Source organism: Marmota flaviventris, chromosome 2 (assembly GCF_047511675.1).
Source record: "Marmota flaviventris isolate mMarFla1 chromosome 2, mMarFla1.hap1, whole genome shotgun sequence".
In the NCBI taxonomy this organism is placed as follows: Eukaryota; Metazoa; Chordata; class Mammalia; order Rodentia; family Sciuridae; genus Marmota; species Marmota flaviventris.
In genome coordinates, this window is record NC_092499.1 from 6,446,582 (window position 1) to 6,459,866 (window position 13,285).

At 47.9% G+C, this 13,285-nt stretch overlaps 1 protein-coding gene across 3 annotated transcripts in view; it reads right to left on the minus strand.

Annotated features, from left to right (window-relative positions):
• The window catches only part of Yy1 (YY1 transcription factor), a 48,352-nt gene that overhangs the window by 9,104 nt on the left and 25,963 nt on the right, over positions 1-13,285 (minus strand). The window contains exons 3-5 of one of the 3 annotated variants that reach the window (XM_027946683.2): positions 11,894-11,954; positions 10,069-10,227; positions 4,543-9,274 (exon numbers count right to left, since the gene is read on the minus strand). The exons of 1 other annotated variant lie outside the window; for it this stretch is intronic. In XM_027946683.2, the coding sequence (XP_027802484.1) occupies positions 9,092-9,274; positions 10,069-10,227; positions 11,894-11,954 (403 nt within the window). In that variant the 3' untranslated portion in view covers positions 4,543-9,091. Of the gene's footprint in view, positions 1-4,542; positions 9,275-10,068; positions 10,228-10,779; positions 10,977-11,893; positions 11,955-13,285 lie in introns of those variants that run through there. One more of the 3 variants, XM_071607541.1, reaches the window with a different exon arrangement.

Sequence of the window (13,285 nt, forward strand, 5' to 3'; positions counted from 1 at the left end):
AGCTCTCCTGTGCCCTAAAGACACCTTAGTGCCCAGCACCAGCCTGTGGAGCTTGCCCAATGTTTGGGGCTTCAGTGTCCAGATGAAAATCTCCCCACCTCTCATGAAGCTTGAGTGGCTGCATGTCCCTGACCAGCCAGTGAGGGGAACTTCCAGTTGGTGCCTGGGGCTTCTGAGAAAGCTGCTTGCGGTCCGTGTGCCTGCAGCCCATCCTGTGACCCCTGACTCCTGACCCTGCTCTCTTCCTACTCAAGTGGGGACAGGGTACCTGGGGGTGCAGGGGAGACTGGCCCTGGGCGTGTGGAAGGCCAGCCAGGGCCCTATGTTCAGTGCACTGTCCTGGGTTTCTCCATCACCCATGTCACAGGCAGTGGTACACAGCTGTGTGGCATCCAACAGCATGGCAGATTTCACCCAGAGAAGTGACAGGACCTGATTTGTGCTTTGAAGATCCCATGGGAAATCGAGAAACAAGTGGGCCATGGGGACAAAGGAGCAGGTGGGTGTGGACAGAGGCCCTTAAGAAAGGGCATTGCTGGGCAGCTGTCTCTGGGACCAGGGGTTGGGGTGGGGCTTAGAGCCTGAAGGGGCAGAGAGCAGAGGACAGGCCGTGAGGAACTCAGGCCCCGCCCAGGGTTGAGGCAAAGAGGTCACCCCCACCCCATGGCGGTTTTGGGGGAACTCGGAGTCTGAAGCCTGGACGGTGCCTGTCTCTCCAGGGCTGGGGGCCAGGCCCTGCTCCCGCACCACTCTAGCTTGGCACACGCTGACCTCTCTGCCTTTGCCCTCTGATCCCTTCGGCCTTCAGAATGAAGGAGCAGAATCCCTGTGTGAAGCCCACACTGGCCTGGCCTTCAGTGAGTCATTTCTCATGATATGAGGGAAACTGTGACCCCTCATCCCACATAAGCCATGCCCTCCCGGCTTTGCCTGCACTAGGGGTGCTGGTGACGAGACAGCAGCTGGGCCGTGACAGCAGGCCTTCGCCATTCAGCAGCCTCCAGGGCTGGTGCCCACATCCTGCATGGCAGCGGGGTCAACAGCGGAGGAGAGGCCCCATCCCAGCTCACGCCACCAGCTGGTGCTGGGGCCAGAACTGCGACCCTTCAGGCCACAGCTCTCGTGTCCTGTGCTCTCCTTCATGCTGTGGCAGGAGATTCAAGCAGCCAGGCCCTGTGACTGCAAGTGACAGACTTGGCTGAAGTGCCAGTTCAGGCACCAGAGGGAGGGAACTTGGGAGGCCCTGGTCACAGCCAGGACCCAGGCCACATGCTACCTGGTCCACTTCCTCGCTCTCACCTCGAGCCTCCAGCACCCAGGTACCCACCAGAGGCTCACCAGGGAGGGCAATGGCTGTGGGTCCTCCTCTAGCTCCACTTCCCACATCCATCGGGCTAAGCTCTGTGGCCAGCAGGGTCCCTCGGAGTGGGTGCTGGCCCTGCCCTGCCAGGCCACTGACACCACTCAGGCTGTAGCAGTGGAGTTTGGATGGACACACACACACAGGAGTTCTGACCTGTGCACAGGGGTGATGGGGACATTTCTGTGGTAGAGAGACAGGATGGGAAGTGGACACAGGGAACATGATGATCTCTGGTGCTGAGAGTTCTGTTTGCTTCCTTTTGTTACTGAATGAATGGAAGGATGAGGGGAGAGGCTGCTGAATACAGGGCCAGGCAGTAGAGTGGGGCATGAGAAGGCGGGAGTGACAACTGAAATCAGGACACGCTCGGGGGGACGTGAAAAGGGGCTGGCTAGGCTCACAGGCCTTCACTGCACCTGGAGGGGCCAGGGTGGCCCTGAGAGTGGATGTCAGTATGTACCCAGCATTATGGCAGCAAGGAGGGACCCCTCCACCTCCCTGTACTATGAAGGTGTCCCAGTCCATTTTTCATTACTGTCACACACCTGCCAGGCATGGTGGTGCGCATCTGTAATCCCAGCCACTCGGAAGACTGAGGCAGGAGGATTGCAAGTTTGAGACCAGCCTGGGCAACTTAGTGAGACCCTGTCTCAAAATAAAAAATAAAAAGGGCAGCCAGGCATGGTGGAACACGCTTGTAATCCCAGCGGTTTGGAAGGCTAAAACAGGAGGATCGCAAGTTCAAAGCCAGCCTCAGCAAAAGGTGAGGAGCTTGCTTTTAACCCAGTGAGACCCCATCTCTAAATAAAATACAAAACAGGGCTGGGGATGTGGCTCAGTGGTCGAGTGCCCCTGGGTTCAATCCCTGGTACCAAAATAAAAAAGGCTGAGGATGTAGCTGCATGGTAGATGCCCATGGGTTCAATCCCTAAAACAGTACCTGTGGCTGGTACATGACAGAATAAGGGGGTTTCTTTAGCTCACAGGTTTAGAGTTTGAAAGTCACTCAGGTGGCCCCATCTGTTTGGCCTCTGGTGAGGGCCCCCTTGGTTTGGTGGCAACATGGTTGAGAGAGAAGGGAAGAGGCCTCCTACAGAAGAGGCCAAGTGTGTGGGTAGCCTTGCTTTGTAACAGCCCACTCAGGAAAGCTAACAGGGGCCACCAGTTACACCAATTCCCCACCACAGGGCAGCATTCCCAAACTAGCCCACCCCTTCCAGCTCCCACCATCTCCCACACACTACCCTGGGGACCAATCCCATGTTCCCTTGGGTCATACTCAAGCCACAGCAGAGGGAGCAGGAAAAAGCATATGGAAGCATCCAAGGCCCTGGCCCCCTTCTTCCTGAGAACCCTTCCTCCAGGGCCCCTCCCAACATCAGGTCTTCACTTCCCTGGGGGGTGGCTGGCTCTCCCCTCCCCAGCCTCTGGGGGGACAGTGGGGACCACAGGGCCCCAAGTCCAGGCCTTTCCAGTGGGGCTCTCCTGCAACGCGTCCCTCCCCTAGTTGGGCATCACAGATGGTGATCCACCCACTAGGCCACCTGGGTGTTTCCTTTACCTGGGCCCAGAATGCCTGCCCCATCCTGGGGTAAGGGAGACAAGCTCCCCACATGCCCTCATCATTTGCACCTGCCTCTGGCCTCTCCCTGCATCGTCCCAGCCCTGCACCCAAGTGGCACACAGTGCCCGCCCACGACCAAGGGCAGAGGCTTGGCAGAGAAGCATATCCAGGTCCAGGAGAGGAAAGCCAGTGTCACAGCCCCCAGCCCCTTAATCCACAGCATTCACCCCTCTTTCTTTTGCAGCACGGTGTGGGGGGTGGATCCCCGGGTCTCCACAGGCCAGGCACGTGCTCCACCAGTGAGTTACACCCCTGGTCCTATTTATTTTGGGTACCAGGGATTGAAGCCATGGATGCTCTGCCATTGAGCTACAATCCCAGCCCTTTTGTTTTTTGAGACAGGGTCTTGCTGAGTTAGCCAGGCTGGCCTCCAGCTTGCGATGCTCCTACTTCAGCCTCCCAGAATGGTGGGATTACAGGTGTGTGCTACACCCAACCACACTTATTCTCTTCTACTAGGTGCAACACATGTGCCAGGACGACTGTCCCATTAGTACCTGAAACAGCCAGACATGCAATGTGCCATGTGTGTGTGGAATAAACGAGTGAACCTGGAAACTCCAGAAGGGAAGCCTTGGCCATGAAACCCTGAGAGGTGAGGGGTGGCATCCAGCAACTGCTCTGTAGGGGCTGGAAAGCAGGTCCTTCGAAGGCTGAAGGGTGAATGGAAATGTGATTTTTTTAGTAGGACACGGGGAGCAGGCTTTGATAGGGTGCCGAGTCCCATGCTGTAGATGGCCATAGCTGATGTCAACAGGCTCCAGGAAGGAGTTGAGATGTCTGGCAGTGGGGGAGTCCTGAGGGCTGGCTTCCAAGGCCAGGAGACAAGAGTGTTCTGCACAGGCAGGTGCCCAGTCTGGCCCTGGGCAGAAAGCCATCAGAAGCCAGAGCCTTGTGTATGATGTGTGTATGTGTGTATATATATATATATATATATATATATATATTTTTTTTTTTTTTTTTGGCGGGCTCACAGAGAGCAACCCCAAAGCCCTTGGGTCCCTCCCATCTAAGATCTGCAGATGCACACACTGACGTTCCCCAGGATCGCTCCCCAAGGAGCCCTCCCTTGGGCCTCACTCAGCAGTTCTGGGCTCAGAGGCTGGGCACTTGCCAACCTCAGCAGCTTTGGCAAGGCAGCCCATCTATCACAAGCAAGCGGAAGGTCACAGGGACGATGGACAGTGGAATGCCGCCATCTGTCTTAGACGCCTGAGTTCCAGAAGGCAAATCCTAAGCAGCTTTCAGGTTATCCTATCATTTTTACGAGTCCATCCTAGTTCGTAAGCTCTTCTTACTGGCTCTGGACTTCCCGGTGGATACTGGAGATCTCAGGCCCAGCTGCACGGAGTTCCTTTGGCTACGCTTCTCGAAGTGGAACAGGGAACCAGTGGGAGCATCTGTTGCTGGTGTGACTGAGTCATGGGTGTTTCCATTCTCACCACAAGGATCTCAGGGAATCCTGGCAATTCTCAGGCCAGATGGAACTTATCTCCAAATTCAATGTGTAATGAAACTCAGAAAAGTGAAGAACAAATGAGAACCACAGGCAATGGAAAGCTTAACAGTATGCGTTTATTATATTTTATAGAGCCATGTCACACATGCTTGGTGCTTCAAACTGAGTTAATGATTTTCTGGATGCAAAGCCATCTGATGCTTGATGCGGATGCCTTAAATACTATAATATTTCTGCGTCTATGACCTATGAGCTAAGGAAAAACCAAGGACAATTCCAGAAATGGCAAAGAACACAAGAAAAAGATGAACATGAGACACAATGCTAAGTCCTTGAGCCAGGGCCTACAGAAGTTAGCAGAAAGTGAATACAACAGAATTTTTCTTGCCATCTGCAGATAACAAAGCCTAATGCTGCGGACGTGTGGAGAAAGAGGTTGCTCCGTTTGGTTCTGGTGCCCTTCTTGCCTCCATGATATATGCAGACACCAAGCAGCCCCAGACAAGAAAGGCTGCAGACAACACAGCACACAGCCAACTGCTCCTTTTCAACAATACTAAGGGACTGAGTGTCTTGAGCCCTCCATGTGGCAGCTCATGCCTTTTAGTAGTTTCTGGGAGGGTTGGTTTGCTTGTGGCCTAATGCCAATGTTCAGTTTCAGGTTTCCTTTCTTTTTATAAGGGGTTTGGGTGGCACCCATTCACACGTCTGCCACCCACCCCTCCCATCAATCCAGTCTTGCTTTAAGTTTTTCCCAGGACTATGTGGACCACTCAGGCCCAGGGTAGATGCCAAGAAGCCTCTTAGACATGTATCTGCCCTCTAACCTGATGCCACTTGTCTGAAGGGCCTGCAGTGAACCATCTTGAAGCAGCCAGGGCATCTGAATATAACCTGAGCAGTGAGAAGGGCCAAGGTCAGTAATTAGGGTGTCTTGAGACCTAGCCAGTCACTCAGTTGGATGCTGCTACGAGGCTACAGTGTGCTGGAGGCACGGAGGCCCTTCTGTCCTATGAAGTCAAAAGAGCAGGCTGTGAAACGCAGGGCCAGCACCATGAGCAAGCACATCTTGGACTTATGGCTTCCTCTCCCTCCTCTTGGGTTAAGAAAGTTTGGGTGGAATGCCCCTGTCAGTCCTGCTGGGATGAACTCTGAAGAGACGCTGCAGCAGCACTAATGCCGGGGGGGGGGGGGGGGGGATGGACCCACAACAAAGAGCTGAAAGTCAGACCAGTGACCCTGAAGGCCAGAGGCCCAAGGTAACCCAGTACCAGGGAGGGCTCCAGCCAGCGACTTCAGTTCTAACCACTGTTTTGACCTTTAGGGTCCCCGCCCTTGCTGTTGGTCAGGTGTTGAGAAAAGTGAAAGAGCCAGGCAAGGAAGTGATCAATTGGTGGGTGGAATTAGCAGGTTTCCAATTCACAGCGGGCCAAGCTCCCTGTGCAGGATCTGAGGACTTGCCACCACCCAGGCACCTCCCTCACTCTGCATTTCTTGAGCTCTTGCTCAGGAACAGGGCAGGCATGGTATAGGGTCCTCTTAAAGGGTCCTTCTCCAATCTAGTGAAATAACTGACATTTAGGAGAACTTGCACATGAAAACAAATAGGAAAAAAAACCCTGATCTTCCTCAACTCCTCAGGCCTTCAGTCCAGGCGGAGCACACACGACACCACACGAAGCCAACAGCATGAGCTTGGCGTCACCTTGGAAAATAAATGTCACTCTGGGGTGACAGTTCTTTATACAAATATTATGCCCCCTGCAACCCCACTCCCAGAGAGGGAAATTATAAGAAATTCAAAAATAGAAAACAACATCTTGTTAAGTGTAAACTTATCCTCTGGAGTTTTTATATTACATGTGCTAGAAACATGCATTCATTTCTGCTCAGATGTAAGAAAATATGTCTATCAGTATTACTATAAATCAGAGTAATTCTCGAGACAATGGAATCACTGTTAGAACACCATTTCAAATTTTAGTAAATTACATCTTTAACAAAATTATAAATTCTAACAAGCAAAGCGGGCTTAGGTTAGAGCCAGTGAGAACGATTCCACACCACTGCTCGCTCTTCAGTCACCTACACTACTGCTGTTAATCCAGTGCTACGTCAACAAGGAACCCGCTTGTTATTGTCTTGAACTCCAAATTACACTCCTCATAGAAGTTAACTCTGCAGACTGAGAAAAAGACACGAGAACAGAGAAAGGGGCAGGGAGTGAAGGCGGTTTCACTTGCAGACAAAACAGGACAAAAGAGACGATCAAGGGCATCCCCCAAGGGATGAAGGCACAGAGGAAGAGGGACCTCCTTGCACACAAGAGCCTGGCTCCCGCAGGCCACAGCGTGGCTCAGGGCTGCTGCTCAGGCTTTCCCAGGGTACAGGGCTATTCTGCTGTGGGGCCTCGGGCAAGCGTCCCGAGGATGGTGCCAGGACCAGGCTCAAGTGCAGCATAATGCTGGGTGAGGGCAATGTGGCTCCAGACTTCTCTGATGGCCACTGACTAGGGCAGCATCTCAGTACAACCACATCAGGACTGCTGGACCTGATGGTGGGAAGGAAGGTGTGGCGCTTGCAGGAAGGATGGGCACCAGTAGAAGGCTCTGTCCAGCCTTGGAAAGAATTACTTGCTCACAGGGGGTGCTCAGCTGTGAAGGGGACTCTACCATGGGCTCCTGTCTCTCCTGACTGCCAGATACAGCAAAGCCTGGGGTCTTCTGATTAACATAGTTCCACCAAAATATTCAATGGAGAACAGATTCTGGAAAAATAAAAACAAGTCTGAAGTTAAATTTTTCACTTATGGTTCAGAAGGCACTTCAAAATTCCACAGAGCCTTGGGGGTCACTGTCATTAGGTCACCAATCCCCCTGGTGAAGAAGCTGTAAGAAACTGGACTATACCTCTGACCAGAAGGTGTCCTGGCCGTTTTCTATGTAAGCATACTAGCTTGTCTGTCAGTGACCTTGCAGAGTCAAGCACTCAGCAGAAAGACTCAGAATGACTGCAATTTGAATAAATGGGATTTTGCTGTATTGTGGCAGTTTATAAAATATTTTCAATGAGTCCTATATCTGACCCTAAGCAAAATTAAAAAATTATAATCATACATTTAAGAGGTCACAACACAAGGTCAAGTACTCATTGAGTACAATTTTCTAATAATCTAATCACCTTGCCAATCTGCACTCAGTGTCCACTTAGAAGCATGAAATTAAGCTACCGGCACTCTCTTGCCACAATTGCTGGCATTTTGTAAGGCCTCCACTAAGACGGAGGAGCAAAGGCTCTCAAACCAGATACCCAACAACTGTGTTTCCTGTTGGACGAGCCCAGGGCCCACTGGAGCTGCCTCTGAAGCTGAGCAGTGGAAAGAAAAGCCTGGTCTTCCCCATGTGCCCTGTTGCCAACTGGTGCCTTTCCTCCAGAAGGCGCTAGGCCGCGCACACCTGTTTCACTCCCACCCTCACCACAGGAGTGCCAAAATCCGATCCTAGCCCCATGGGCCTGGTCCAAGGTGCTCTGAGGTAGTTCCTTAACTTGGGGTGCCTGTTGCCTACTCTTTCAGAACTCAGGATGTGTAGGGGAGTATTAAAATATCCATGCATCGCTTTCATCACAAGTCACTGTAATGGAGTGCAAAATTAAAGGAAACTTGAGTTGCTTTATTTAGCTTCCAATTTCTGGGAGGCTCAAGAATTATAAGTATTCTGGACAACAGAAGAAAATAAGACTGTGCTTACAGATCTTTTTTCTGCCATATTCTTTCTTTAGGATTGCTATTTTATTGTTGCCCTTTCTGTTACATGGGATGTACACATCAGGTGTTAAAAGGTACAATACATTCTACAACTGAGCACCACTTTCTGTAACTGAACAGGCAAAGAAATTACACTGAACATCAGCATCTGGCAGTTTTTTTGTTTTTTTTTTGGAAAAAAAAAGTGACTAAAATGGGTTTAAATTGATTAACACTATTAAATCACATCTAATATTTGATACTACATGATTCAATACAGCTATACGATACAATTATACAAAATGTGTTAACATCAAAGAATACAACCAAAATTAAGATAGCAAACAAACCTATATAACTTTTTTTTGTACAGGAAAATACTTTTGAAGTATGCATGTAACTGCCCATTCTTTTAAAGAAAATCTACTGCAAGCAAAGTTATCAACCTCCAGAAAAATCACACATAGCATTACTAAGCATATCCCCAAAAAGTGTACAATATGCACACTTGGAAAATACAAAATTAAAAAAATTGTAAGCAACAGGTGAGCTTCATATTTATAAGAATGTGAAAAGAAGTCCCATTTTTAGCACTGTTGTATAAAGAATTGTCTTTTGATGCGAAGTTCATGAATTGTCCTCCTGCTGGGACCACACTTTACAAAAACACCGTGTTTTTGAAACGAGATTACAGAGCAAGATAGAGCATCTTAGCAATGTCATCTTATTAAAGTTTTTTTTAAATTTTTACTACTTTATCAAAACATGTCCCTTAGGTGTGTAGGATTCATTTTTAAAATTCTTCCTAGAAATAATATACAAAGGAGAGGCATATTTATTCCCATTCACACTCCTGGAAGATGCTTCCTGCAGTCAAGAAGGGTCTTCTTTTTCTTCTTTTCACTGGTTGTTTTTGGCCTTAGCATGTGTTAAGATGTGAGATTTCAGGTTAGTTGACTGAGCAAACTTCTTATTACAACCATCGAAGGGGCACACATAGGGCCTGTCTCCGGTATGGATTCGCACATGTGTGCGCAAATTGAAGTCCAGTGAAAAGCGTTTCCCACAGCCTTCGAATGTGCACTGTCGAGGAAAGACCAGACATCAGCCTACTCGGCACGCATGACCAGACCCCGGGAGCCAGCGCTCACTGCTCGGGTGGACCTCAGCCCATCTGTTTTACCAAACACTCTCTTCCCTGCCTGGGAGATGCAGTCTGGAATCAGCAGTAGGGATTTCTAACTATGTATGTTGCCACCCTCTGAAGACTTGGGCTGCCCTCATGGACTGAGTGCGTACAACCGGACAGAAACACTGTCAAGCGGCAAGCTGTCCAGATCTCAGGCTAGGACCCTAATACGTCTATAAATATTCTTAAGAGTAAAATATTAATGAGTAAGAAGTCTTCTGGTGTCAATCGTCAAAAAGAATCATGTCAGATTCACCTAGTTACTAGTTTGTTAACTTACTTGTAAGCCTCTAAAAACAAGATAAAATATCATCTCTACTTAGTATCATACAATAAAATGTAAGACATTCTCGGCCAATTTGTATTTCAATATGCTATTACCTACCAAAAATTAATGATTTCCACCCCATCATTAACACACTAGAATTTAGCTCTTTTCTGTACTCTCCTACCAAAAAAAAAAAAAAAAGTGCTCCACAGACAGGAACACGCCTGGTATCCAGCCTCATCTAGATCCCGCAGGGAGGCCAGAAAGTGAGGTGAAGTGAAGTGAGCCTTGCACGCAACTCAGGAGGTATGATAGGAAGACCCTCACTCTGTGCTGGCACCTCCTGTGCCAGCCACACCGGCTAGCTTGTGGCGCCCAAGACAGCAAGGCAGTAGAAAGGGGAGGGGGAGCTGGCTCTACCTGGAAGGGCTTCTCTCCAGTATGAACCAGTTGGTGTCGTTTTAGTTTTGAGCTCTCAACGAAAGCTTTGCCACATTCTGCACAGACGTGGACTCTGGGGCCGTGGGTGTGCAGATGTTTTCTCATAGCAGAATTATCCCTGAACATCTTTGTGCAGCCCTTGAAACAGAGAAAGAAGCTTAGTGGTTCACACTGCAAACTCTGAGAAGGATTCAACCACTTAGCAACCTTTACTGATCTATTAGAATGAAGCAACCTCCCCACTCCCCATTTTAACTTTACTTAGCATTATAATAGAACATTAAATTATTTAAGACAAAAAACAGACAACTGAGAAAGGCCTTAACTTTTAATGCAAACCCCTGTTTTACAGATGAGGAAACTGAGGCTTAGAGATGTCTTGAAGTAGACTTGCCCAAGGTCACACTACTAGTAGTAGCCAAGCTGGGAATAGAACCCAGCGCCCCGGCTTCCAGCTATGCCACAGCCGCCTCACCCCGCCACGCCCCCCGATGCAGTAACAGAAGCACTGAGAAATAAACGGAGTTAAAATGACGGTAGTCCACCACTACCTTTGGTGGGCCCCATATTCTGTGCTGCAACAATGGGCTGTCATTCTCCATCGCCTACTGTTCCCTCTTCTCTCTTTGCCTCTTTCCCCTTCTTGACAGAGAAAGAAGCAAGAGGGTCTCCAAGGAATGGCAACTACAGAAGAAATTTATTTTGTGAGACACCGGGAAAAGGAAGAGGCAGGCAAAGCGATACCAGTGCGGGGGAGGCAGATGGATGTGCGGCGCCCGAGAAGCATGTCCTCAACAATTTCTTCTGCAGTTGTTGCCCATGATGGAGTGAATGGGGAAATGGTGAGACAGCATGACAGAAGGACAGCACAGGGCACCACCAGACAGCTTCACAGGCAAAAGGGAGGGAAAGCCAGACTTTTCACCTTGACCTCTAGGTTCAGTTTCCATTTACAAAATGGAATTTTAAAAAATTTAATTGAAAAGAAATATACAGAGAAGCTAGAGATGACAGGCACTTCAGTCATAACTGTTTTCAAATGCTTATTTTTTGCCCCAATGGAACTCATTTTATATTTCAAAATCACTACGTTAATAAGAGAATTAAAAATATGAAAATTTGGGAGTGTGCAGTTTTCATAAGGGCGATTCCATGAAACTAAATTTATCCTTCTCCAATTGATTTTTTAAAATTCTTTACTCCATTTATAATTTCTCCCCCTTTGTTTATCTGCACTTATGTGGTATCATTTTTCTGTTAAGTTTTACTTCCAATCAAGTTTGAAAATAGCCCCCAACTAACACCTCAAAGTACCTTCTGGGCTATCCTCTTCATGTGCAAGACTGGCTACATTTGAAAACAATTAAGTACCCTTCTAGAAACACGATTAACAGGGTAAATAAGAAAACTGAAAGAAATTATGAAGTCTTTGGCTTTGTTTTTTAGCAAATATTTCCATATTTCATTCATGAGCCTACATTTCATAAAGGGCGGTGGGCGAGGTACAGCCCAATGCCTTAAGACTTGTTAATGACCCCAAAGGAATGGAGCCCTGGCACAGTATAGTTAACAGACAGCAATCAACGCAGCTCCCTACAGTGGCCCACTTAATAAAATACAATAAATCACAAATTTAGGTGGATTTTACTAAACAACAAAACTCTTGTCTCTTGAATTTAAAAACCAAAGATTATAGTTCCTCCCTTTATCTCAATTATGAAAGTGGAAATAAATGTGCAAATTTCTTACAAACTCTCTAAGACTTCAGTAGCGGTTCCGTGAACCTCCCCCTAGCATTACTTACTTTATGAGGGCAAGCTATTGTTCTTGGAGCATCATCTTCTTTAATTTTTCTTGGCTTCATTCTTATCCAAAAAAAAAAAAAGAGAGAGAGAGAGAAAGAGAGAGAGACAGATTTGTAGGAGTGGGTACACTCAACTGGCATAAATCATATAGTGCCTAAAATGGTCTCCTTATAGCTAACAAAACTAAGCTTATAACATGTTCCCACGAAGGAGGACAAGACTGCTTCAATGAGTGCTGAGGACTTTGATAAGGGGTGACACCCAGAAGGCTGCACACTGCCACTGTGGCCTCGGAGCTGAGAAGCTGGCTAAGCATAGCACAGTGATCTGTGTGACTCAAATACCTGCTCTTTTCTCCTGCCCCTCTAGAAAAATACAAAGACCACAGCTCAATCTCCTAGTGGGAGCTGGGCAAGGCACTCAAAGCAGCTGCTGCGATGACAAAGGTACCTTATGAAAAAGGAATAACAGGCATGAAATGTCTCAAAAATATGTGTCTCTATACAGCTGCTTAAAAACACATAGACAAATGGGTCCACTTTATACTGATATAACCGAGCTTTATGACACATCAGTTTTTGGGGGGATGTGCTGGGGAGCGATACTGGCCAAAATATACTGCTAAGTTGTGTGCACGTGAATATGTAACAACAAATCCCATCAATGTGTACAACTATAACCCACGAATTAAAAATTCGGGCTGGGCGTGGTGGTGCACGCCTATAATTGCAGCGGCTGGGGAGGCTGAGGCCCTAAGCAACTCAGCAAGACCCTGTCTCTAAAATATAAAAAAGTGCTGGGGAGGTAGCTCAGCAGTTAAATGCCCCTGGGTTCAATCCCTGGTACACAAAAATGGTGGGGAAAAAAATATATCATTTTTGCAAAGTGTATGAAATAGTCCTTTTAAACAAAATTCTTTTGACACACTGAAGTATCAAATAGCTTTCAAAGGAAACACAGAAACCATCAGCACTGTTATCTGAGGGACTAGTGGGCCAGTCTAGTGAGAACCACAGACTCTCACATGGTTTCCTTTCTACCATCAATTTTGGTGGTGAGAGTAAAAGGGCAGTTACAGTTTTTAAAAATGGTGAGATAATTTTATTTTAAACTATGGAGACTTGTGGCCCTGCTTTTGTTTGGGGGCTTGGAAGTTCCCATCTGTGACAAGATACCTGGTGAGGTGGGCAGCCTGGCAGAACCCCATGCAAATCCTGACAGCTTGCTCCAATTTTAACGTACCTACCTGCTACTTGCACTGAACTGACCTTTGGTCTGCCCCCAGAACTTTCTCTCCGAATACTCCCTACATATCTGTGTGTGATTGGGATAAGAAATTAAGAATTCCTAGAAAAAATAAAAAAAGAGGGGCTGGGGTTGTAGCTCAGAGG